Source organism: Cheilinus undulatus, linkage group 21 (genome assembly GCF_018320785.1).
Source record: "Cheilinus undulatus linkage group 21, ASM1832078v1, whole genome shotgun sequence".
Lineage (NCBI taxonomy): Eukaryota > Metazoa > Chordata > Actinopteri > Labriformes > Labridae > Cheilinus > Cheilinus undulatus.
The window spans coordinates 18,936,247-18,963,599 of NC_054885.1; the positions used below are offsets into that span (position 1 = coordinate 18,936,247).

A 27,353-nucleotide genomic window follows, 5' to 3' on the forward strand; every position below is an offset into this window, starting at 1 on the left:
CTTTAGATTTAGATGTATAAGCTAAAAAGCTAAATAAGCTACTTTATCTACTTAGCTAACAAAACTTGGTTAGCTTTGGCCTTAGGTACGTTAGCCGCGTTAGAGTGTTTTCATAGAGGACAAGCTTTTTTTTAAGATCTGATTTTGGGCTTTTAATGACTTTATTTAGATGAGGAGGACAGTTGATAGTCAGAAACAGGAATGAGAGAGTAGGGAAAAAACATACGGGAAAGTAGCCACAGGCCAGACTTAAACCCAGGTCGCCCACGAGCATGGGGCATGTAAGCAGACTGTTTTACACACCTGTAGCTATAAAACATCTTGTAATCAGGTTTTGCAGGTCAAGTTTTTGCCTTTGACTTTGATAGCGTAACGCTCACCCTAACCAGAAGTTAAATCCTATTTTATTTTGAAAGTTTTAGTGTGTATTTCTGTTCTGACAGATGCGGTGTCTCACTGGTCTGCAGGGGCAGTGACAGAACTGAGGTCTAGAGCCAGACTGTCTTGTACAATCCAGCTATGAAGCTAATTTTATCACATCGATTTCACACAACAGACAACTGCTTAAACAGGCCCACAAAAAAAGTTAACAAAGAACCTTCATGATGATACTTATAAGCCTTTACCTTTAGCTTTAAAAGAGGCCTTGGCTGTCACTTACCTTCACACACACACACACAAGGCTGCGAGTGTGTGGGGTCACCCTTGAGAAGAGAGAGGGGGCAACCACCACAGCAGGAGATAAGGATGTCACTCAGCCAGATAAGATGATGGATCAATACAACGGATACGCTGGTGTCACAGCACAGCAAGGTCATCGTGTCCTCCCACCTCGTCGTCTGCTTTTTCAGAGCTGGAGGATGCCTGCCTGTCTTTGACTGGCATAGCAGGAGGGGCGGGCCTTGATGCTGTGCTTATCTGCTGTTTTTACAAAGGACAGGCCGACTTGATGGCCTATGGCGCACAGGACAATAAATAATCCGAGAGGAAACAAGGAAATTATTACAGAGCTAACAGAGATAAATACATGATTATCCACAGAGGTAGACAAAAACACTGAGGCACAGCTTATCACTTCTCTGCTGATTACACACTGGTAAAGCTGCTTTAAGACAATCCAGGAGGATGCATTGTTTAGTGCTTAATCTGTCTGCAGAAGGAAAGACCAAATCCAAAGTAAAATGCACCCTAATGTTTCTAAATATAGGAGATGAAGCTGTGTCTAAATTGCATCAGGTGTGTTGTGCCATCAGTCCTCCGTGCCACAGATGCAACAGCGCCCGGACGCAGCGGTCTTATCTCATTTTTGTTGTTTCCACCATTGTACCCTGGCTTAACTCCAGTCCTGCTGTCACATGTTGTTTCCTAAAATGACTGAAAATGACTAGCTGTGTTGCCTCATTTCAGCTGGTGTGTGGGAGCCAGAAAATTCTGCACCTGCAAACTCCGGATTACGTATAACGCTGTTTCAGTTTCATCAGAAACAGGGCTAGATTTCTCTTTTCTTTATGAGATTTTTGTACCAAACATGATTTAATCAAAGAGTGAGTGCAAAAACCTCTCTGTAAATGTGAGCATTCATGTTGTCACTGTTTATTCATAAGCAATCATCTGCCTGAGCTGTTTTTTTCCTTTTTATCGCACACCCACGCACATATTGTTACTGCAAAAAATGTCAATCTGAATCAAAGCAATGCCTTCTGGGATGTTGCTGTTTTTCATTTTCACTCTTGATGCAGGAGAAACATACACACAAACATCATTAAAACCATTTTTACAAGTTCTAAAAGCTTTATTTTCCAAAATCCATCACTTTGACTCCCTATGGTACAGCACTGTAAGTTTTTTTGTCACTCCATCCATGCGTACAGTGTTTCCTGCTCTCTTGAGCCATGGAGGGATACCCTGAATGGATGGTCATGTTAGCATTTGCTCAACCTGTCACCCCTGAGAAGGCCTGGCTAATGTGACTTTAGGATATTGTCTTAAAAAGGCCTTGAATTATATTATTAACCAACAAGGAGAGAGAAAAAAAGCTTTTAAATATCGCCTCTTGTACTTAAAAAAACATATTTGTAAAACCACGTAAATAAACAAAGAAAGAAATACTTTTTCCTCTTCATGTATGCTGCACAGAGCCTACAATAACATAATCTACCCTCTTCTATGATAGCAGTTATGATACAGATAACAATAGTAACTCTGATAAAATCTCTATAGTTACTCTATGATTCTACATATAATTTGCCTTCTCTAGAGTCTTTATTTTAAGAAAGTTTCACTTCTTACAGTCAGAGTTCCCACTGAATGATAGAAACAAACAAACAGTGAAGATTAAAGGCTGGCTGGTTCACTGAGTAGTGAGACTGGGGGGGGGGTCACATCAATATGGCAGATTGATTACCCAGAAACACTTAGGGGATCCTTAAACAGAAATATAGATCTGATGAGATGTTCTGCAAAAGCACTAGCACTGAATGGCAATAACAGGGTTCGTACGACAGATGGCACTGCTGCATCACAGACGAGTTTACATATTGCACAATGAGAGATGCATAGGATTGCTGTAATTTAAGAGAACATGATTTGGTATGACGGGAGGATGATGCCTCAAGTCCTTATGAGACCTTGCCAAGAGTCCGATTTGGCAGAGAGGGGGGAGGGGAGCGGGTGCAGTCGATTTCCTGTGCGGGAGAGGAGGGAAGAGAGACAGCACACGGCATGAACAGCGATATGACAGTCGATGTTGCACTTGTGACACTCAATCCCAAACACTTGTCTCTGACGTAACAATGTTTTGCTCAGTGGAAGTCGTACAAAAGTTTTCTTCCCGCTCCATTTGAAAGGGAAACAACAATGTCATATGGCGCTGAAGCACCCTTTTTCTGGGAGCAGCTGCGAAGGGAAACTTGTCAGCCTGGAGTCCCAACACTCAAGACTGACTGCAAGCGTCGAGGGCGGCACTGTCAGACATTTCAAACGACTCCCTGCTGACTGTTCAGAATGGCCCTTGGCTGTGTTGAAGTACATCATACATTGTTACAGGTGTGTACAGTATAGAATAGATAAAGCCATTGACACACTAGAAACACATTGTAAATAAAACATATCGAATGTATTGCTTTAAATGTGGGACTTTTCTTAAAGTGAGCATTTTCACCTGATTGTTTTTTTTTTCTCAAAGCAAAACTCTCACCGACATTGGATTGGGAAAAATGAACACACACCTACAGCAAAAAAAGGTGAACATTAACACAAATTTTCATTGCTTTTGTAAGTAAATCAGTTTTAAGGTGCTTTTAATGTGGTTGCCATGGCACTGTGCTTTGTTACCTCCCACGCTGTGTCCATACTCTGCAACAGGATGTCAATCAAGCACCAGCTGAGCAGCCGCCCCACCCACTGTCACCCAAACTTTCCCTCAGAAATCCCATCAAGTCATCTGTTTTGTTTATTGTTTGTGCGATTATCTCGTAAGAAAGGGGGTTCTTGCTCTTCATCATCGTCTCATGCGCCACAGAGAAGGTGAGGACAGAGGGGGGGAAGGAGGGAAAGAAAAAGAGCAGTCACAAGGGGGGATAAAAAAACCCAAAAATGTCATTTTTGCAATGCGAGACATATGAAACTGCAAACATGTTGTCATGCCGCCAGCTTGGCAGGAGCAGAGCGTCGAAGCAGCACTGCACAAATGATGCACTGAAGCAAAAGGAAAAATCACTCCAAAAAGAAGACAGATCTGCAAATTGAAGCAAAGGCGAGCTGACAAGTTGACCTTTTCTAGACCTTAATGAGTGCTTAATCCTGAGGATACAGGAGCGGGAAAGTAATCTGACTGTGGCAGTGACTCAGAAAATAAAGAGAGCAAGAAATGTTTTAATTATGTAAGTCAAGGGCTCAGGGAAGGAGTGTTAGGGAAGGCAAATATAGACTTTATAAAAAGATGGACGACATAAAAATCCTCATGACTGATTCGCTCCACCTCCTCCATGTTAACAATTGGGAAAAGAAGAAAATAAGGCTATCAAAATACATGTCAAATACATATTTATCAGACATGGTGTCTTTATTTTGAGCTAGCTCTTACAAAACGATATCATGTCCCAGAGTTATTTTTTTATATAAAGGGTATAATACCATAGTTGACAGTTCAGTTGACTTGTGTGGCTCCTGCTGTGCTATGTGTTCTGGATTAGCAGAGGGGAGAAAGGACAGGAAACAAAAACTAATAAGATTGCTACAAATTGAAACAAGAGTCTGTTTTGCTCTGGACAGTCCTGACTTCTATAAGCCAATCCCTACAGCACCCAATAGCTGGTATTTTGGTTTCACATTGAGAGGTGCATGGCTAAAGACCGTATATTTCTGATGGTCACTCTCAAAGAACGAATTGAGACATCATGTATCTCACAAAAGGGAGTGCCAAAATTGGCTGGTACAATGCAGGCGCAATGTAGATAACATAGATACCTAGCTTACATAGCTGTGTTGTGAGTTTAGCTTTAGCTATGTTGGCTATGTAGTTCCATTAACTTTACCTAAGTTAGCTTTAGCAAATGTAGCTAAAGCAGTTTTGTAAGCAACATAGGTAATGTAGATATGTAGCTTACAAAACTGCTTTGTGAGGTTAGCTTTAGCTATATTAGCTACAAAGTATTGTTATCTTTAACTAAGTTAGCTTTATCATTGTAGCTTTAGCAAACATAAATAAGGCTAACATAGCTACATAGTTAATATAATATGTAGCTTACATAGCTGCTTTGTGAGCTTAGCCTTTGCCCAGTTAACTACATCGTTCCATTATCTTCAGAAAAGTTATCTTTAGCAACGTGAGCTTTATTGAATATAGTTAAAGCTAACTTTGCTACACAGAAAACGTAGATATGTAGCATGCATAGCTGCTTTGAGAGCTTAGCTTAAGCTATGAACACTTCACACATTTTCTAGGTAGCTCATGCAGCTAACGGAGCTGTGTAAGCTATGCTGGCTGCATTGCAATGTTCTCATGGAGGGTGAGCTTTCTTCCTTTGAGTGTTTCTTAAACATTTTTGAAATAGGTTTATCGGGTAAGCATTTTGACTTTTTGGTTTCCTAACCCTTACCCTAACCCTAGATGGAAGTTTAATCAGGTTTATTTAGAAAGTTTAGCATGTATTTCTGTTCTGAAAGTAATGAATGGTCTGCAGCCAGACTGTCTTGCTCACGTTTTTACTAGGAGGTGGAGTTGCATCGTCCATCTTTTATACAGCCAACAGTTTAAATGATATGAATTAGGATTTAGAATATGGTAATATGTGTGTATGTAGATGTTTTCATGTAATAATGGCTAATAATGTTAAAAGCTGACATGTGGTATTTGTCCAGAGTTCATATTTGCCATACAAAGATGAAATGTGACAGGATTTGACCTCAGATGCCTCTTAAACTTGTTGAAACTCTGATGAGTTAGACTACCTGTTCATATACAGATGAATGCCGCCTCTTCAGCTGCTTAAATGGTCCATAATCCTCCCACCATCCATCAAACCCCCGCACCAATAAGTTAAAAACATTTGAAAAGAGCATCAAGTAAAGGGACCTTATTTTGTGGCAACCACACTAAACATACATCTAGACTTGTCTATATTTGATCTCTAATAAATTACACAATAATATCCATAATCTGAACCATGATGACCCATAAAATGGCTATAAAAGCGGCCTCTGTGCACCAGTCACTGTCTGGAGGCCGGTCCTGCTCCTTAGGTCATGATAAGAGGAGCAGAAAGAAGGCATGATGGGGGATCTTGGCCTTTAGGATAAGAACAGCTCTTCACAGAGCATCAGGACTTGTGCACTTGTTCCGGTAAGTCAGGCGGGCTGCATAGTTTGCGTGTGGCCTTTGTCATGTAGGTCACACTTGAGGAGGGCCTAGGGTTTGGTAAAGGGACAGGGGTGGATCTTATGTGGGTAAGGGGGTTAAGTCTTTAGTAAGGGGAGAAGATGATGGGTGTGTGTGTGGCTCGCAGCGGCCCAGGGGCGGGCCGGAACAGTGCGGGGCCCAGGAAGGGGGTCTGGATGAAGGTGGTGGTGCCCACTGGGTGGCGCAGGGCCAGTGGGTTAGTTGCCACTGTGCACAGAGTTGGCGGGGTGAGGGGGCTGGGCAGGAAGCCAGTTGTCAAGCTCTTGGTCAGCTGCTTCTGCAAGGCCAGTTTGGTCTGGAGAAGACAGGAGGGGGAGCGGTGAGAAGTGAGAAAAGAACACAGTGAGGGCAGAGCAAACATGTCACCCAAACTTAGGGGCCGTGTTTGCACACATAGAGGAATGCATGTTATACATTACTCTGTACTAAATACCATCAACAACTGGTTTCCTGATAGACTGTTACATGAACACTCATCAGACAGATTTACACAGATTAATGCCAGGTCTACAGCGAAAAGAAAAAAATATTTCCTTTTTCAGTCATGAAAAGGTTTAAATGACAGCCATTCATTCTAAGAGATGCTTCAGGTGGTTTTTCTTAACCCAAGGTAAAGGCTGCTCTCACTGACCACGACATAAAATAAAATAGGTGGATCAGTTTGGATGAAATTTGCCAATGGACAATTTCTGACTAAAAACAATAATGCAGCTCTTTTGACTTTTAACAGCCAAATAAACTACATTTTTATTATTTTAAACAAAAACATCAGCTTTAGTTATGTATATCAGTTAAGTATCACAAACAGTTTCTTCCCATTTGCATTTTAAACAAATGGCAAAGCCAAAATTTGCTTGGAACAATTAGCTTGGGTGTATACACACATATAAGAAGCTTTGCTGCGAAACTTTAACATCTTATTCTTGCTGTGTTTCAGGGCTGCCAGTTTAATCCAGTGTATCTGTTCTGAACCCAAGCTGACTGCAGCTGCTTTTTTCTGCAAATGAACGAACCTTTTCAACCTGATGAGGTTGAAGAATTTGATTCACAATGCAGACCTCTATAGCATGAAACTAATAACAAACAAATTGTTTCATGCAACAAAGAGGTCAGTGAGAAGAATCAGACATGCAGGTCGCAGAACCTTGACTGTACAGTCTTTGAGTAAATTAACTAGGTTAATGTCTGTCCACAGAGCTGTGAAGTGGAGGGAAAGGTTTTGCCATGTTGTTAGCCTACAATCTCTCTTTCTCACATATTTAATCTGTTTCCCCCTTTTTTAAAACAAGGTACTTTGTAGCAACTCAGCTAAGTAGCCTTAGCAAGGCCAGCTAAGTAATACTACTGCACCTCAAGATGTAAGTCATAGAAATGCCTGGAAACTTGAAATTTATTATCATTTTAATGCTTCCAGATTTATTGGTGACTAAAAAACACTGAACATCCTGAGGAACAGAACACTTTTAAGTTCAGCAACTTATTTGACAACCTATAAGCTATTGGTGCTATCGCTAGCTAAGATAACAGTTAGCTGAGAGATGACTGAATGCTAAAGTTACATTTTTAAGTATTGCATGCAGCTCATATGAGCGTTAAAATAATTCCCAGCTGACGTTACAACTAGCCAAAGCATCTTCAAGACACAAAAAATGGTTATGAAATAAGCTAGCAGTAATATTAGCCAGTAAGTGGTTGAACGCTAACATTAGTCACTGAAAGAAACTTCTTTGTTGACAAATATACCCAAATGTACCACAAGATTTTTGTCCAATGTCTTTAGAGTTTTTTATCAGTCAACAGATGATGAATTTATGATGATAAGGCAGATTACATTCTACGTACAACACACAACTAACAACATTTAAACAGCTTTTTAGCCTCCAACTTTCAGTGAGATGTCAGAGGAAAACTATATTTGGCACATGTAAAACTAGAATGGGAAACCTCCACCTAAACCTACAGGCAGTAGAAGTAGATCCTCCCAATTCACAACTCCATGTACTATACATCATCACCAGTGAGTAAACAGAGCTCAACAGTGTGGTTCCAGAAATAAAAATCCCATTCATTTTCTCCATAACAGATTTAATTATTAGCCATAATGTCATGTTTAGTCAAGATAAATGGTTTGTTCCTGTTGGGATGTTCCTGTAGAAGATGAAAGTTCATGCGATATTAACTTTGTTTGTAGCTAGCTAGCTAACATGTTATGAGTGGCAGCAGCAGATTTCAAACAAGAAAAGGGCATTTAAGGCAAAATACATACTAGTTGAAATAAACTGAAAACAGCCATCAAACTTTGATAACAATTGCTTAATGTCTGTCTATAACTTGCTGTTTAAAAAGAAGCAAAGGAAGAAGAACTGTTGTCACTTCCTGTAAGTGCAAAACGGAAGGGCACAATTTGAGACAATACACTGTGATTAAGTGCTCTCTACTGCATTTACGTGTACAGGATTACAGTATTTTGTGTGCGATTTGAGACACACTGTTAGGGTGTCACAGTGACCTATCTGCTTGGTGGACCCTGCTGTTACCATCAATGCTTGCCGTCTCCACGAACATTGGCTGTCAATGATGGCATTACAGTATGATATTTGGCAACATTACTAATACTACAGGTGTTAACATTAATTCATTAATTGTGACTGCAAAGGTCAATAATTGGTGAATAAATTTGTCTAAATTGCAATTCACTGCATGCTTTATTGTGCAGACTTTACTTAGGCCACTGCAACATTACCCTCTCAGTTTAAAAAACTCCCAGACAGATTAGCAGACAAGTCAAAAGTCATCTGCATGTTGTGTTATTAATTATCTCTTACTGTTCCCTTATTTCTTTTTTAATCCACAACAAGTTCCTTATTTTCTGTCAAAACAAAGCAGGTCTGTATCCAAACAGAAAGTTATTACCCTTAGTTTACATTGGGGCAGAAATATGTAATTAAACAAAAACAGTTTGTGATTAACAACAACATTTCTGAGATTAATTAGGATTAAAAAATATTATTTGTTTGACAAGCCTAATAATCTTAAATGAAGATTGCTGTAGAAAAAAAGGTCGTGAACCTTTAGAGAGTTTGGAAAGCTATAAATTTGCAGTGAATTGCTCATCTTTTTTCAGTTTTTGAATGCCATTTTTTATGCCAAGGCAGATGTCTGGTCTTGGTTCTCAGATTAAAAATGTTGATATAAGAATCTTGCTGAAGTCAATGGGGGATCTGAATGGAGAAATTTACTCCTGGAACCAGAGCTGCCTACAAGGTGGGCAGACACAGTTGAGCTCAACAGAGTTAAACTTCTTTTAAAAACAAACAAAGACACAAAAATCAATGATTAATTCATTATCTGTGCTCAGTCCCCTGCCCGTGGCCAGGCCTAAAGTTCAGCCATCTCTAAAATCCAACCCCAGACTCGGCCTCTCCTGCCACTGACCTGCGAGGAGAGGGAGGTGAGATTGTACTGGCTGAATGCTTTCTTCATGGCAGACACAGCCACGCCTGCATAGCCACTCCATCTCACGTTCTGTAGGATGGAGGAGGAGGAAGAGGAAGAGGAGGATTGTGGGGAGAGGGAGAGATGGGGAGGTGTGTATATGACAGGAGCAGAGAAGTGATTAATCTGGAGTGCTGATTCAGGCTGCTGTTGTCAGAGCTGGTCAAGGGAGGGGGCTGGAGAGGGTAGGACTATTTTAGACCTGTCTCAGGGGTAGGGGACTCACTGAGTACAACAGTGTGCTTAACCTCTATGACAGCAGGCACACAAGAGCAAGACATAGAGGCCCCTGAGAGGCATGTAACAAGATCTGTGTTTGTGTGTGTTAGTAACTGTTTGTCTACTGGGACTGGGGTCAAATCAGTTAACTGTAACAGCACTAAATGAAAACTGTTTAAAGATGCATTATTTCACAAGCTAGGCTGGATTTATTCCAACATGTGTACAGCAAGTTCAAGCATATTTGCTGTAAGAGAAAGGCAATTATGACTTGTTTGTCTCCTCTGAGTGAGGGTGTGTGCGTGCATATTTGCAGAGTTTTGTTTGTCTGTGTCTTCATGCTGAGACTTACCGCTAAGCTGGAGCTCGGCTGGCTCTTGCTGTGGGGGGTAAATTTGGGTTTGGGTGGTTTTCCGGCCAGCCTATCCTTGTGCCTTCTGCTGTTCATGTGCTGCCGAAACCAGCAGAAATACCATCAGAGGGCTACCATGTATCTGTGATACCACAGTGGAACAACTTCAAATGTTATCTGCTAAATAAATAATGGCTACACATCGAGTATGACTGAAGAGCACAGAAATTACATCACTTTACTTTATCCTCCGGCTGCATCATCTTTTTCTGGCTGCAGCCCTTAAACAGGCTTATGTCCTCCTGGGAGAGGGGATGTTTGTATAAGACCCGGTGGAATGTGTCTAAAGCTAAAGCTGCCTGGGTGCTCTGCTCACACATCCCAGCCTATCTGCATCATTTTCACAATCCACTCCATGCATGTTCAAAGCCTCCAAGACAATCCCCTCACTCAGATGTAGCATTTAATGAACATAAAAAGGGGGAGAAATTACTTCACAACCTGGTTTGAGCCAGTGTGAGCATTAGTAGCTTGGGATAATGAGCGGTTAATACGCACTTGTTCAATGGAGAGCTTTACAGTTAGTTACAGCATCAATATTTGTCTAATGTGGAAAATGTAGCTGTAAATTTTATGTTGGTGTAACTGCTGCTTTGGATTGAGCCATGGAAAAATAAAGTGATATAAAAAAGGCTTAAATTTGGTTTACCATACCATTTACCACACCAAGGACTTAACTGGGATTTCACTGTCACCCAGAAGTAAAAAGTCAGTTTCAAAATACATGTCTGTGTATCGGCTGGCATCTTCTACTCATCACTATATGATTTCCAAATCTTAAAGGTTTTTTAGACATAAGGACCAAACACCTGCCATCTGTAATATTGATCTCATTGTGAGAATTCCCAGCACACAAGATCTCACAAAATCTGGTGTGATTAAGGTCTTGCGGGCCACTGCCGCTCCATAAGAGACGCAAACCTGCTGCAGATGTCAGCGCTTCTGTGTAAGACCTGGTTTGGGTTGGTGGGGCATTTAGAAAATTGCAGGACGTTGTTGTTCTCACTGAATTAGCTGGATTTGTTTATAGAAATAAATAAATAAATCCTCATAGACCTACCACTGCTGTTGACATAACTCCTTGCAGCTTGTATAAATGTGTTTCCATGTGGCTGAAGATGTTTTAAGTGTATGTGGACTGGATTTATTGTGCTATATAACCAATTATCAGTGTCAGAGGATGATCAGAGCTACTTCACCTTATTTAGATTAATTGGTGGCATTGCCTGTTTATCATTAGGACAAATTCAGATCACTGGGTTCTTAGACTTCAACACTACTTTAAATCACTATTTGATTTGTTACTTACTTCGTTTCCATCAACCACTGAAAAAGTATTGTAATTTCTACAACATTATGAATACATTTTGACTGTAAATCAAGGCTGTTGGCCTCCAAGACCTTAGGAAATAAATTGCCTTGTGCATTGAGAGGGGTCTAGCTGCAGATCATAGACCTCATCTCTTATAGACCACTACTGTGAGATCCCACCTCTGTCAGAACAGAAGGAGTGTAATATGTAAGTGCAAAGTTTAATTTTTATAATTATTTTTTTAATTTAACTTTATTCACAAAAAAAGTCTGGCAGTTACATTCATGAAATAACCACATCGCAAAAATGAGAGACTATGCAACATTTTATAGTTACATAAAACAGAGAAAAGGTCTGATGTCTAATACTGGATTGAAATTGTATAGACTCTTTTTTAAGAAGTGTTTATGCTCGCTAGCTTTAGCGAAAGCTAACACAGCTTTGCTAGCAACATAGTTACCACTGCTACGTAAGCTAATGTAGCTACTTCGGCTATAGCTGAAGTTAATGGTGCTGAAGCGAGCCACCATTCACATTTTACTTCTGAAACAGGGCTAGCTGTAGCAAATGTAGTATAATCAAAGCTTCAATTACTTCAGCTACAACTACATTACCTTTATTGCTAAACTACCCATGTAGCTAACGTAGCTTCATTGGCTTTAGAGCTCATTAACTTATGTAGCATATGCAGGTAAGCTAACAAAGCTACATAGTTAGCTTTGTCAGCTTTAGATTATCTATGTATCTAGCGTAACTTGTAGCTGTAGCCTTAGCTACATTATATAACATTTTGCAATCAGGTTGTGCAGATCAGGTTTTTGACTTTTAACTTCTGGTCACCTTACCCTTACCTTAACACTTACCTGAACCTAGACCAGAAGTTTAATCTGATTTTATTTTGAAAGTTTTACTGTGTATTTCCATTCTGAAAGATGCTACGTTTCACCATGATGGTCTGCAACGGGTGGCGTCTCCTCCAGTGTCATTAGAAATGCTACAATGGCCCTTTAAATGCCATTTTAGCGACACCCTCACTTGGCATGCCTTTACAAATCTGTAGGACATTTCTGAGCTCTCTCTCTTGCCTGCTCATCTTTCACTTCAGACAGCACAGGAAACCTTTTGTAGTGTGAAAAGTTCACCTAGTTCAAAGGCGGTCAAAAGTTTAGCTGTTCAGTTCAGTTTAAGTTTTACTGTCAGACTACATTTTAGCATTTACTCCACACCAACAGGATGATGGTGTGGAGTAAATGTGAATGGTGGCTCGCAACTCTCACCTTAATATACAGAGGCCGATGGCAAAATCCACAAATTACAATAAATGGTCTAAATATTTATGTTTCTAAATATTTATGATCTGTTTTGATTCTTACCTGGCTCAGCTGTGTCTCTGAGTTGACAAAAATCTCACACACTTCGCACTGAAAGTTCTTGCTGGGCACCCCCACACTGCCTTTGCTGCCCAATCTCTTGCTCTTGCAGCCAGCTCGAGCTGCCACCACCTTCCCCCTGCGCCGTGGCTGAACACTGTGACCCTCCAGCATCAGTTTGTGCTTTGTACCTGGTGGACCAGGAGGAGATGTTTGCAGTAAGTAACATGCATTTGATTGTCAGATCACCAGATTTATTCAAACGAATGAATCCCCTCTAAAACCCTTTAAAAGCCTTTTACCACTGTTGTGTGCTTCCAGTTGGGAAAGTGAGTTGACAGTAACTTTACAGACAGGACAATGTAGGTGAGCCTTGCTCTTCTTGGGGTCCTTGTCCTCGTCTGAGCGGGACTCCCCATTTGTGCTAGATGAGTCTGCGTGGCTGCCGGACTCTGTGGACTGGCCTGCGGCCTCAGAGGCCTCTGCTGCCTCCGCTGCCTCAGGAGCTTCAGGGGAGCTGGTGTCTGAGGCCGTCTCTGAGAGGTGAGAGGACGGGGATATCTGGGAAGAGGACATGGTGACCAACTCTACGGAGGAGACCTCGGACACCAGGGTCAGCATCACAGAGCTCCTTGGACTCTTCTCTGGCTTCATTTCTAGGTTGTCTGGTTCCACATCAGACTGAGGACCTGAGTGTCAAAGGTAAAGTCAGTGGTTATAGTTCAGTTAAATGCTCATTAAGTGATAATTTGTTTGACTTTTGATTCAACTGACCACAGAACAGTTTTCCATTTCGCCTCAGTCCATTTTAAATGAGCTTTTGCCTTGAGAAAACAGCACATGTGCCTTCTTATTTTTTGTTCCAGTACAATTATTCATCACTATGAAGTCTTTCCTGCTTTTTCAGTCTTTTTTCATTAGTTTCTAAGTCTAAAAAGACCCACTGATTTTTTACACCAACAAAGATGTCAACAAATACTGATTAATAAGCCTAAAACAAAGAGCTTGCATGCTTTAGATTGGCTTAATTTCCTAAGTACAAACATAAAGTCAGCTGAATTAATCTCCTAACACTCTCTCTTTTATCAACATACAGAAACAGACTTTAACAGTGCTTTTCCACTGCTAGCTTTGTGGTATTTTCTGATAAAGTATCAGCTTTCGTTTAAACCTTGTGAAGCGGTGATTAGAGCTGGTTTAGGCAAGCAAATATCATCATTCTCCTCCCTCCCTCCAACCTTCCTTCCTCCCTTCTCTCTCCCTCCCTTCGACTCACTATTTGAATATCAAGTGAACCAGAGTCTCAGTCAATATAAACAAACCAATCGACTCCTGAGCCCGGCCGATAAGTCACCAGAGTTCCATTACACGTCTCCCCTTCACCCTGCTGCTCCCTCGGGGGAGTCACACACTTCACCCAGGAGCACCTTGTGTGACGCCCGCTAAATATCTCCATTTTATTTAGTGCACACACACTCTGAACCCTGCACAATGCAACAGTGCTCCATTGATTTTTCCCTTGAACGTCTTAGAGTAAATTCATCATTGGAGATAAGGGCTTTCCTCTCTCATTCCTGTTAGAATAAAAGAACCTATATGGCACTGAGATTAGACAGTCCCCTCGCTGTAATGAGAGTGACCCCTGAGGGATTTGGCTTCCCCTGCAGGGGCCCTGGGGTGTATATGATCCTTAGCTCATGTGAAAGACAGGGCCACCTGAGAAGCCTCTGGAGGGATCTGATACAGATCAATGGATTAAGCAGGAGCCTTGGAGAGGAAGACACAGTAGCAGAGGGGGAATCAAAGTCCTAAGAAATCTCAAAGACTTAGATCATGAAGGATCTAATTTAACAAAGAATCATTTCAGCCATCTTCACTGAGTTTAAGGTATCCCCTCTTTCAAAATAAAAGCCTTTATCTAAACAGCCAAGAATAAAAGGAGTGCATTCTATACTTACATAAATGATAAAGACAATGATTAAAAAAAACATAATAATTTCAGTGCAAGCCTCAAAAAGGAGAGAGCCCCAGAAAAGAGCTTTTTGGACTCTTATCAGTGTTTTTATGCCTCTGCCACAGCCCTCTGATTTTCATAAAACTAGGTCTCATAAAAAGGTCAAAGGATCTGATATCTTACTACTAAAATTGGAAAGCTGTCTGTCTGTCTGTCTGGATGGATGGATATCTTGCTTTGCAAACCTCCCTGTTGCTCCAATTGTCATTCATACCTCTCAGAGGACTTCTTGGGTAAATTGGTTTCAAACTGGAACCATGACAAAATCATAAATGTGTATAGATTTTGTATAAAACTGTAATGATACATGTCCATCACATCCTCCCACTTTGGTTCCACTTCAACTAGGGTTTACGCATGCTGGTTTGCCTGAAAGCACCAAGGTTCTGAACAGAGCCAGAACCAGAACCGTGTCCGTCTGAAAGCACCTGAGTTTGTGGAATCAAATTGTGTCTTTGTGTAAACTTTGAACCTCTGAGTAAAATGAAGTGTCTGTCTCAGTAGCCCAGAGGCATAGAGGACTGCTTCAGATATCAAAGATCCTGTGTTTGATCCTTTGGGGGAATTTTGCAAGTCCGAGACCAAAGGAAGGTGAAAAAACTCTTGGAAACACTTTCTATTGTCTGGTTCAGTGGTGAAAAAGACTACCTGGCAGTCTGCAGGTTGTGTGACTGATTCTTTTCACGACTGGTGAGTTTGAAAGTCTAACATCCAAATAAAACACTGAAAGCTTTGGAGCAACTTGAGCGAGTGTCTGATCCTATGGCTGAATGTGATAGAAAACTGACTGGCAATTTAAATGGTCCTAACCTGGCACACCAGATGGATTTGTTTCACACATCCATGATACATGTTATATTTTTGCAATATTTTGAAATGGCCTCTCAGCAGCTGAAATTAATTTGGCCCCAAATGGCACTAGTTTGGTGATTAAAATATTCTGTTCTATTGGATTTTTAATAAAACTGTATGCAGAAAGTAAAAATCAATATTAAATTCAGTAGTTTTATTTTGAAAAGGACTTCATTCAATCTTTGACTAATAAATCAAAAATACATAAATCATGAAATACTCTGTATTTTACAGCGGCGTGTTGTGTTACTGCTGCCGTTATCTCGGGGTCATCTTGCTGTGTATTTTAACTAATACCGCTTGAGCTTGACCTCCTCCTTTTCAAAACTGACGACTGCTCAACGCTACAGATCCAACGCTGTTTCTCATTATTAGTCTTTGAAGGCATCTAAAAGAGATCTAAGTAGCCGCTAACTTACAACGCCGCTCTGTTTACCTTCCTGTCCCCTGCTTCTCTTGCCGCTGATACAAAAACGCGCATGTGTAGAGTTTTTCGGATGGCCAGTGGAGACAGCTCTCTGCTGTGAGAGATGCATTCAGGGACAATGGGAAAAGCGAAACTCCAGCGAGAAATGCACGCTGGCGGCTCAAAACTTCCACATAATTTATACTTGGATATTCGCGATATAGTCATTTTTCGTCATGCTGCATTCGCAGAGTGAGGGCGAACAGGTAGCGCCAAAATCTATTTGTGGCAGGCCTAATTTATTTGTGGCGGTCCGCCACAAATAAATGAATGTATGGGACACACTGCAAAGCTTGTACACATATTAATCTTAATTGGAACTCCCAGTTAGGGTAAGGATAGCAAAAGTTGAAAGTCAAAAACCTGGATACAAAACATTGAATAAAGCTTGTGAACCTTTTACAGTTTTGAAAAATCTCATAAAACCATATTCTATTTACGTAAAATAGCTACGTAGCTAACCTAGCTACATCTAACAAAGTTAAGATGGCTTATGCTAGTAAAGTTAACAGCATAGATAGTGTTGCTATGTTAGCTTTAGCTAAAGCTAAAGGAGCAACTGCTTGTGTTGCTGTTTCTAAAACGGTACATATAACTTAATACCAGATTAGATCTGTCTGTTGCACCAGCCATGAAGTTTTATCTTAAATGATGACATCACGTCCACACTTAACCCTATGTTGAAACAGGTTCATTATTTGGCTGTGCCACAGAGACATAAGGTCTATCTTAACTCGTAGAGCCTTACATCCAAACTAAACTAAATATTGTCACAGATATGTCAGTTTTGCTTTAACCAATCCAAAGCATTTTAAACCCAGGGTTTGTTCCAGTGCTGCCTCTCAGGTTTAGTTGTCTCTAAACAGGCTAATGGACTAACTGACTCATGCTAACTGACACTGATCCTCAAACAGCGGCGAAAGTGTATGAAAAATATGACAAAATATTTCGGATAAAGTTGAATTACTAATCACTTCTGTCCTGACAGATGCAACGTCCCTCAGAAGTGGTCTGCAAGAGGGGGCATCTGAAATCTGCAGTCTGCAGCCAGACCCCTCTTCCTGACTCAAAGATGAACTGGAGATTTTGAGGTTATAGGTCAGAAGTCAAGGTCATTGGGCTTCATGAACATCCCTTACTTTTGAACATGATATCTCAAAAACGCTTTGAGGAATTTATTCAAACTTTGCACAAGTGTCTGCTCTGACTCAGGATAAATGGATCAGATCTGGAGGTCAAAGGTCATTCCAGGCATCAATTGACTATATAGTGCAAAGTACATTACAAAACATGAACCTATATATTTTAAGGAATGAGATTTCAAACTATGACGCCTTCAGAAAACCCACTTCAGTCCTACTTCTCACGTAATACTTATAAAACTGTGGATAGACACAGAGTCTCTCCTACCCTCTTCTCTCACGACAGTCTTGTGTCTGCTTGTCACTTGTCCCATTTGCTCTCCGACCGTCTACATGATGAGAAAACTGCCACCAGCATTGGCAAACTGTCAGAGCAAAGGCCAGCGTATTGGCAGTAGAGTGCCCGCAGAAGACTGTGTGGAGAACTACACAGCAGCGAATTATAGATATCTGGATCAATGTGATGCTGGCAATCATCAGTTTTCTTTCACATGAAGAGAATGTAATCCACGTTTAACAGCCCAATTAAATTTGACAAGCTTTAAGAGAGTAAACACATCCAGAGAAATATCAGTTCAGCAGATTGATCCGTAGTGAACTCAAAGTAAATGAATACAGGGTTCATTATGCACACACAGACTCTAGTCTAGCAGTCGAGTGCTGATCCAGAGACTGCCTCAGAACATCAACACCTTCCCTGGGGAAAAGTCCTTGCTTTAAATCATCATTACAGCGTGACAGACAGAGTCTCTGCGTCGCGGGTTTCAACAGCAGAGTCAATCAGAGCTGAGGGTGATTGATGGTTGTCACAACTGATGCAGGCCCTCTGTCTCGAAGCACTGGCCTGCAGCTCTCCCACTCACTTACTCTCTCCTCTTTTGCTCTGTGACAAGGTTTACAGGCATCGATTGGACTCGTTTGTGGGATTGAAAAAGCCTCTGCCCTTCCCTTTTTATTCAATCTTTATAAATTGTTGTGCCACATTAAAGAAAACAATCTGCAGTGAGTTATGCATGTCTACTAGAGGGGTGGGGCAAAATATTCGTATAGAAAAAACAGCAATTTCTAACTCTTCTAATGCAATTAGCAAATCACTGGTACTATATATGGATATTAAAATGCATAGCTGTCAGTTTGTCTCACTGCATCACCACTTTATAAGTCCTCACAGTGGCACTTATGACATAAATGAGGGTCTAATGGGAAGTTATTTAGTTGAAGAAGATTTCAGCAGAGAGGTGAGAATGAAACAACATTGCAGAGAATAAATACATTAGCGCCTGTGTTCATAAAAGCCATAATTTGCACTGGCAGTGCCCATTTTCTTAAAAAACAAAACCCTTTCAGCATATCAATTTAAAATATGCCCCTTCACATCGGCTGTTTTCTCTCACTGCCCTCACAGTTGAAAATAAATGACACCGTGCTCGTCAGTGTCACTTCTTCACAGACCAATCAAAATGAAGAAGGGGTGGGACTTTAGACATCAGCTCTGTCAACAACAATGCTGCATGAGAAAATGATCTGATTGGTCTTTTTGTATATGTACAAGTGTTCTCATGCTGGCTCTGAATATTTTGGCGTCCTTAGTGGGATACGAATTTTGGGCAATACCACACTACCACACCTGTATTACCTCGTCAATAATGAGGTCCAAATTTTCTATATTTGATATATCTCTTACTATAATGTTCTTAAATTTGAGAATTTGATTCCCAGCCTGGGGTGATTACTCTTGCTGTTATTCATATACACAATCCACAATCCATTTTACTGTAGTCATATCCAAGTAGATGAAATTAACACTGTTTTGCATGATATAGCAAAAGTAATGATACCACTCTAATTGCATAGTTTGTTCAAATGTCTGTAGAAAAAAAATTGTACCGAGTGCAAGTTTTAAAGTTTTAAGTATAAAAATCATATACCCAGCCCTCATGGGCTTACATGACAACAAGAATTAATCATATTCCAGGATCAGAGTGCTTAGTGGGTCTTTTCGTTGTCATGGAACAAAAAGGGAGAATGAAGACAAACTAAAGGCTAATTAAACAGACTATCACATCTTCTTTTCCAGGCTTCTGAGACCAAATTATCAAGCTTAAACACATCAGATTTAAACAGCCATATCAGCTTTTTCTCATCAGGTCACTACAGCATTTAAGGATTTTGACAAGCCATTTCATGAAGGAATAACTTTCCTGGATCATCAAATTTTACACATCCAAAGAAAATTGGATCCACTTTCCATTTCAACCAAACCACTCAACTCACAAAGTCTGGCTTCTCTTGGAAATTTCTGAATCGACCAGCCTCAACAGTCAGAGGAAGAAGTTCCGATCTGACCTTTGACCTCTACATAAATGAGAGGTGACACAACTCAGGTTTGAAACTGAGGTTGATCTGCGCATATGTCCATACTTTTGATGTTTAAAGAAACACATTAAACAATATGTTTCTTCACAAAAGTTTCTTTCTTTGAGTCAACATCAGTGGCAGACTGCCCATCTGGATTTAGGCAAATACCAGAAGGGCTGCCCAACTATGGGGCCATTTGGGCCAATCAGAATGGCTCATCATTCTACTGATTTAAAAAACAGGGGAAAAGATGTTAAATAACAGATTGCTCTGTTTGTTACATGTACTTGCTTTTTGAAATTAATTGTCCCAGGAGAGTTACCACAGCTGCCATGAAGCATTTGTTGTTACAATCTGGCTCACCACATGAGTTAGTTGAAAGAAGCCACAGTTGGAGACACTACAAGTCTTTGTGCCGTTTATACTTTTCTATTTGATAATATCAGTTAGGCAAACCTCCAAAAGCTTGGATACACCTGTAATAAGAATTTTCTCAAGAGTATTTTTTTTATTAAGAAAATGATTTTGTTGAAGCCAAAAAAATTTAAGATAAGCCTAACTTGATGTTTTACCCCATTGACCACACCAGACTGTATTCAGGCTGTTTGGAGAGACGGACAAACTCATGCTGCCTGAATAAAGAATCCTCATGTAATCCCATAAGTCCACTGAATGAAGAAATCTATAATAAATGCACAATGCAGACATAGCTTAAAGATTTTGTTTAGCTCAGGGGTATTTTCTATATTTTGACAACTTAAATGTACATCATATCATGCATCTATAGCACAATTTAACACTCTCCTATCCTGAGGGTGAGCGGTCTGGTCGTGACAATTTAGTGCATGTAGGAAGAGATAAGTTGTTATTTTCTGCAATTTACTTTGAGAGGGAAGAAGGGAATTGTAAAGCCAGAAACTCAACGTGGATGAGTTTTACATTAAATCAGTATGTCAAGAAGATTAAAGTAGTGTCTGCGGAGGATGATGGAGATAACGTTGACAGCAGTGTGGAAAATTAAGTCTAAGGGACGTTTAGTTTAGTAGCATCATATAAAGAAAGAAAGGAGGCAAAGGGATCACCAATCATGGGCCGTTTGAGCCTCCCAAAAAACCCAGACAAGCTCACATTTTGATCTTTATTCTCTGCTGTGCTGTGACATCTTAATGATTAACTGGAAGATTTAAATAGTTTGGTTAAATGAGTGCTGATATGATGCTGTCCATGGTGCTGGAGACTGAGACTGACAGCTGTCAGAGAGAGAGTGAGGGATTGATAGGCTAACTGTAAATAGCTTATTCCACGCTTCTCTTCTGTACATTTTGTGTGATTATTGTGACTGCATTGGCAAAACATTTATAGGGCTAAATGCATGGTTTGGACAGGTTTTGAAAGGTTTTCGGTAGATAAAGCATGATCAAAAAAATTTAAGCATTCAGTTCTATGTTTGATTTTTCATGTGCCTCCATATGGATTATATAGCATGTTGGTTTATTTGGCTCTGTGTTGCTCATTTATCAGTCAACTCAGTCTGTAAGGGTTCAGGTCAAGCTTGTTTTATCATCCGGTTGGTGGTGGTTTTGGAAAAAAAAAAATGCCAGAGACATTTTTTGATGCCAGTCTGTCTCTGCTGAACATTACACCAGATAATTACTTCTCAAAAATCAAGTAAAGCTCATTTTCTCCTGGAGACATTTTGCTTCATTTCCAGTCATCAGTCACAGAGTTACCCTGCTAACCACTTAAAGGTCGCATATTATGCAAAAGTCACTTTTCAGGCTTTTCTAACAAAATATGTGCCCCTGGCCTGTCCACAATCCCCTGAACTACCAGAAAAATCCATTCCCTGCCCCCCTCTCTTTCTCCACCTTTCAGAAAATGTGTGCTGTAAAAGCTGTTCTCCTATTTTCCCTTCACGATGTCATGTGGGGAGTAAGCACCGCCCACAGACTCGGTTGGCCCTCCTCAGTGGGAAGAAAGTTCCGCCCTCCTCTCCTGAGGATCCTGAGGATCAGGAGAGCCACATCCATTTTCTGAGAAGGGTGTAGTCAGGGGGGGGGTCAGACAGCTCATTAACATTTAAAGCCACAGACACAGAAATAGCTTGTTCTGAGCAGGACTGAAACAGAGGGTTTTTTAGACATACAAAAATCCAAAACTCAAGTGTTTTTTCAGCAACAGACTTCACAGGAGTGTTTTGGGGACTTCTGAGACCAGTATAAACTTGTCTTAAAATGGTAAAATATGTGACCTTTAACAGTCAAATCAGGACAAACCTATGAGCCCCTTGACAGAATTATGTTCATGTGATCCATTCTCAATCACCAAAGGGAAGACATATCATCAACTTTTACCCCATTTAATCCACCTTCTGAACTGAATTTACTCTCAGCAGGCTATATGCTCCACACTCATTAGTTAGATAAAATATATAAAGATAATACTTCCAGATGTACTTTCAAGGTATGGTTAAAATTTCAGAAACAATTCAACTCAGCAAAACCACAGAATTTCCTTTGAGTCACCTTTGTCCACTTCAACATCCCTCTCATCATGTTTGGACACTTGGGACTGATCATTTGATCTTGTGTTCTTTAGAAAAGGGTGCATTCTGACCTGCAGCCCCACACTGTGAGTGGTTATTATTATATGAATGATTGCACCCTCCTGTGTCTCCATGTGCATTAGCAGCTAAAGAGCCTGACCTTGTTGGTTTAGAGTCTGTTTATTCAAAGCCAGACAGGGTGCTTAGGAAGGGAAAGGAAGAGCCGACAGATGTGTTATTGGTTCCTGATGGCGGACAATGTGGACATTAGCCCCAGACAGCTCCCCAGCAGCCCTCAGCATGACACACATAACTCATTTCAGAGAGTGTTCATTTGGAGTGCTATTCCATTTCAGGTTGGCATTGTGGTGCATGCCAGCACCGGCTCGCACTGCTGCATTTCAATTTCACATTAGGCCAATCTCACAATTGGGCTTATTAAAGAGTGTTCCTTCTCACAAAATTGCTTTGGAACTGTAAAATTATTCGCAGCATAAAAACCAGCTCAGATTTATCTACTTTCTCTCTCCAATGACCCCCTCTCCTCTTTCATCCCATCCTCTTTTTCTGTCCCCCTTCATTCATTTCATCTTATCTTGCATTTTCCACTCATCATCTCATTTAGTCTCCAATGCCGCTTCCCTCTTTCGGCGCTCCCTTTGCAATGGCGGGATATTAAAATGAGATTTGATGAGAGCGTTATCAGGCTCGCAGTCTTTTGTCCACTTTCTCCTTTCTGAAGGAGACTTTCAGAGCTTGAGGCAAAAAGTGTGTGAGAATCCATGTGTGTACACGTTTATATGGGAGGGTAAAAGCACAAACTGCCTCCCTCCTCTCTCGGTAGCTTCATATCTCTTCTCTGATATTTCATCTAGCACTGAAACGCATTTTTTGAAATTCCACTCAGATAGAGATCTTCTTGTGGGAGTGGGGGAGGTTGAAGGGAGGATGAAGTAGAATAGAGAGAGGGGGGAAAGTGCTACAGCGCTCCTCCACTTCCATCACCTCGGATAGATAAATGAAAAGTGTGGACCTAGACGAGTGCAACATGAGAAGGTAATGGGATGGCTCTGCAGTCAGAATGCCATCAGAGCAATTCACGCTCCCTGAGCTGAAGCTGTGTGTGGAAGAGTCAACATTCATCATCTAGTGAGAGAAAAACAACACATGCCACTCTCTTTCTTTTTTAAAATGTTAAAATATCTATATTTAAACCTTCAATGTGAAAACGGTTGAACTGTTTGAAAGACGATGAGTGCCTTTGATTTCTCACAGCTTTATTTTCTCTTTTGAAAACTCTCACCACTATTCTGCTCCCTCTCAACTCAGCTGGCATGATGTCAAGTTCTTTTCGTGCCGCACATATACACCAAATCTGATCCTTCAACTCTAACCGAGGTAGGAGCCAGCAGGGCCGAGTTGAGGGGAGTCAAGCAGTGGATACTAACCTTTATATTGTACTAGGGTTGAACTTGACCTGTTTTAATTTCTTTTTATAACAAATATGTATTTCTTTGATGAAACTGCCTAAAAACAACATGGATGATTCCCGTCAACACCCTAAATACCATCATGATCAATAAGTGCAATGAATTACAATGCAAAAAATAACCTAGGTAGACTATGATCATAACTAGAACCAAAATAGTTCACAATTTCCACTAAATTTGACACTAAAACAAGGTGAAATGTCATATAAATTACACAAATTGCCTATTAATTGCAAAAAGAAGTGAAACAATTGTGTTAAAGAGAACTAATCTATTCCCAAGTTGTGGGACTTACCAGACAGTTGCTTAACTTTAAGGGCTATAATGCACTAACATAGAAATGGATATGGCTTAATGGATGTGGCTCTCCTGATCCTCCTCTCAGCTGCCAGCTAAGAGGAAGATCAGGAGAGGAGGGCTAAACTTTCTTCCAAGTGGGGAGGGCCAACTGAACCTGGGGCGGAGCTAATTCCCTACATGACATCATGAAAATCTGAGTACGGCTTGTTTTAGCATATTTTCTGAAAGGTGGAGGGGGGGTGAATTTTTCTAAATTCTTGGGGGCATTGTGGAAAGGCCAGGGGCACATATTTTTGTTAGAAAAGCCTAAAAAAGGGTATTTTGCACAATATGTGACCTTTAAGTGCCCTTTCTGGAGCCTTCCCAGCGGAAAAAAACATAGGGATTTAAACATGGTCAAGAGCACTCTGATGCCCTTTTAGAGGACAAAACATGGTAAAGTACCCCACAGTGCCTTCCCAATGCCTAACACATAGTAAAGTGCCTTCTATGTTTCACTCCCAGTGCACAAATAATGATTCAGTGCCCTCCACAGTGCACTTTTAGTGGAAAAAGTGTGGCAAAATGCTCTGCAGGGTGCCCTCCAGGAAGACAAAACATGGTTAAGTACCCTCTAGGGTACCCTTCCAAGGGAGACAGCGGGGTTAAGTGCCTTCTCTTTGGCGCCCTTCCAGAGGGCACAACATGGTTTAGTGCCCTTGTCAGTGGCCTTTCGGTGGAGAAAATGGGACAAAATGGCATGTTGGATGCCCTCCCAGTGGTCAAAACATGGCAAACTGTCCTCTAGGATGCACTGTCAGTGAACAAAACAAGGTGAAGTGCCCCCTGCAGTGCCTTATCAGTGCATAAAACATGCCAAATTACCATATATGGTGCCCTACTTGTGGACAATTGCCCTCCAAGTTGCCACTCAAGAGGGAAAAACAATTCATTGTTCCCTACATTTCCCTTCCTGTCAACAAATCATAGTTTAACGCCTTCTAGGGGCCCTTCCAGTGGACAAATGATAGAATGTCCTGCTTAGTGCAACTTCCCTTGCATAAATGTCTGACTAGTTCATGATTATTCATCTGTTTTATTACAGAGATATCAAAGGTATATCACATGATTGAAAAAAAGATCCTAACCAGGATTTTATACTATATCATTTTAAATATATGACAGCTTTTGTGTGCTGCTGGCCCACTCTATACAACAGGCACCCATTCTATCATGCCCTCCCCTGCCCACAACCCCACAGCTACTGAGCTCTACATCAACCACAATGCAGTGGGACAGAAGGCCAGGGCAAGAAAGGTTTTGGAGAATTTAAGCTTAAATGAAACACAGATAAGACGTTAAGTGATAAGAGAGTTGTAAGTGTAGGAGGAAGCGTGTTTACGTACCTGTACCTTCCACTAAGCTTGTATCCATTAGAGCGGGAAGTGTTGCCTCGGATGTTGACGTCTTGCTCCGGTCTCGATCTCGATCCCGCTCTCTGTCTCGCTCCCTCCCTGTGGACGAGGCCTCCCCGGCTCGTCGCTGCCTGTTCTTCTGGGCCTCCATGGCTTTGAGTTTTCTGGCGTGCTTGTGGCCCTTGTAGTGGGCCTCTGCTTGGTTCTGCAGGAAAAATGGGAGGATATCAGGTTGAGGAGGGAGAAAAAAAAGCAGAAAGGAGTGTTGGATTTTATGCATTATCTGCTGGAGAGATGGGAGCCCACGCACTTTAAATGTTAAAAATTCATAGCTGAATATTCTGTTGCAGACATACACAGCCTGAAAACAGGAGAGTCTGTTTCCACCTGATAACAGCAATGGCACATTGGGAGGCCAGAGGTATAATTGCATGTGTTATATGCAACAAGAGAGAGGATCCCATCTCCACCAACTACCCTATTAATGTGCACTGTGAGAGCCAGCCTCTGCAAGTCGTAGACACGTGAATATTGTACTAATGTCAGATGAGCACAAATCAGGCCAAAAACACATTCCTACTGACGGCAATAAACACTTTCATGCAGATTCCTCTCCGGGTGGTGGATCACAATTTACCTTTGCATTCTCAACATTCTCACGGCCTCATTCAATCCCAGAACAAAGCTCCTGTTGTCAGGGCAAGCGTGGATACATAAGAAAAGCAGAGAAATCAATACAGAGATCACTCATTAAAAGCTAGAACAAACTCTGGGGGATCAGTGCTCATTGGCTGCTGCTTGGATAGGACAAGTACTAGAACTAGACGCCTCTACACATTATGGAAAATTATCATCATCCTTATTCCTGACCTCCATGATACCATAGGTGAATACTGGGGGTGATTTCTACTGCCTCGTGTTCTTTTTTTCCTGTAGTAATGAGACACTAATCCTGATTATTAGAACGATTCAGAGAGAGAAATGTGTGAAGGTCATCTATTAAACCTGTTAGGAGTAGTGTGAGTATTCCTCTACCTCCTGTTATTGATGGATGAGAGGAAAATATGAAGAAATGACCTCAGATAATGGACAGAAGCATATTTAGCTAACCCTACTGGTAAGTAATAAGGGTGACTGTGTTTTGTTTAAGGAGGTGGGACATGACCTTTTATATTTTAGAGCTGCCCAGTCAGGGCTGTAACACTTCATCAGGCCTGGCTTTTTTTGTAACTTTCAAAGCATGGAAAATTATGGGGAATCCAAAATTTCCCACGGTATACAGTATTACAGTCATGTGACTAAAAAATCACCTTGTACAAGCAGATTAGACCAACATCAATCAACATTGCTCAATCCTTTGAGAAAATACTTCCTTTACTGAGTCTAAAGACACAATAAGTACATCAGACAAGATAGTGGCAAGATAACTTTTTAACCGCCTTTCTCCCTTGTTAGGCCATAACCATTCATTTAAAAAAAACAGGGAGTATATTGCAAAAAAAAGAAAAAAAAAAAACATTCTAGTGTGCTGGTTTGAGCTAAAAAACTCCTGAGTACGGACAAGAAACAACATGTGGAGGAGGGCAGAGGGACTCACAGGCTGTAAGTCTGGCTTATCTCACAGGCTGAGAGCTCAGCTCTAGCTAGTAGATGCGCAAACTCCATATGGTGAAAACAGATGGTAAAATACATAGTGCCACGCCTGCACGGAAACTGTAAGTTGTGGGCTTTCCCAAACGCAATGAGAGTCATCACTGAAACATTTTTTCCCCGTAGGAGTTCCCTGAAAATAGACTTTGGCTTATACTGAGACGACTTATATCCAGGATTTTATAATGCCAACTATCTACTGCTTGATTACTGGCTGACCTCTGCTACAGTGTAATCAATGAACCCTGAACTGTTTCATGTACATCTATATTACAAAAAAACAATATATGGACATAAATCTCACGGACAAGACAAACGGAAACATATGAACAAAAGTATTTGGCCACACCTGTTAATTATTCAATTCAGGTGATTCAATCAAACCCATTGCCGCTCGGCCATGAAATCAAAGGCCATCTAAAATCACAGAGTGGG

At 40.9% G+C, this 27,353-nt stretch overlaps 1 protein-coding gene across 2 annotated transcripts in view; it reads right to left on the reverse strand.

Annotated features, from left to right (window-relative positions):
- Positions 1-1,828: 1,828 nt before the first annotated feature.
- The window catches only part of znf385c (zinc finger protein 385C), an 81,579-nt gene continuing 56,054 nt past the window's right edge, over positions 1,829-27,353 (reverse strand). The window contains exons 4-9 of one of the 2 annotated variants that reach the window (XM_041817046.1): positions 25,260-25,473; positions 13,010-13,396; positions 12,711-12,898; positions 9,966-10,064; positions 9,335-9,424; positions 1,829-6,194 (exon numbers count right to left, since the gene is read on the reverse strand). In XM_041817046.1, the coding sequence (XP_041672980.1) occupies positions 5,964-6,194; positions 9,335-9,424; positions 9,966-10,064; positions 12,711-12,898; positions 13,010-13,396; positions 25,260-25,473 (1,209 nt within the window). In that variant the 3' untranslated portion in view covers positions 1,829-5,963. The remainder of the gene's footprint in view (positions 6,195-9,334; positions 9,425-9,965; positions 10,065-12,710; positions 12,899-13,009; positions 13,397-25,259; positions 25,474-27,353) is intronic. The other variant, XM_041817047.1, reaches the window with a different exon arrangement.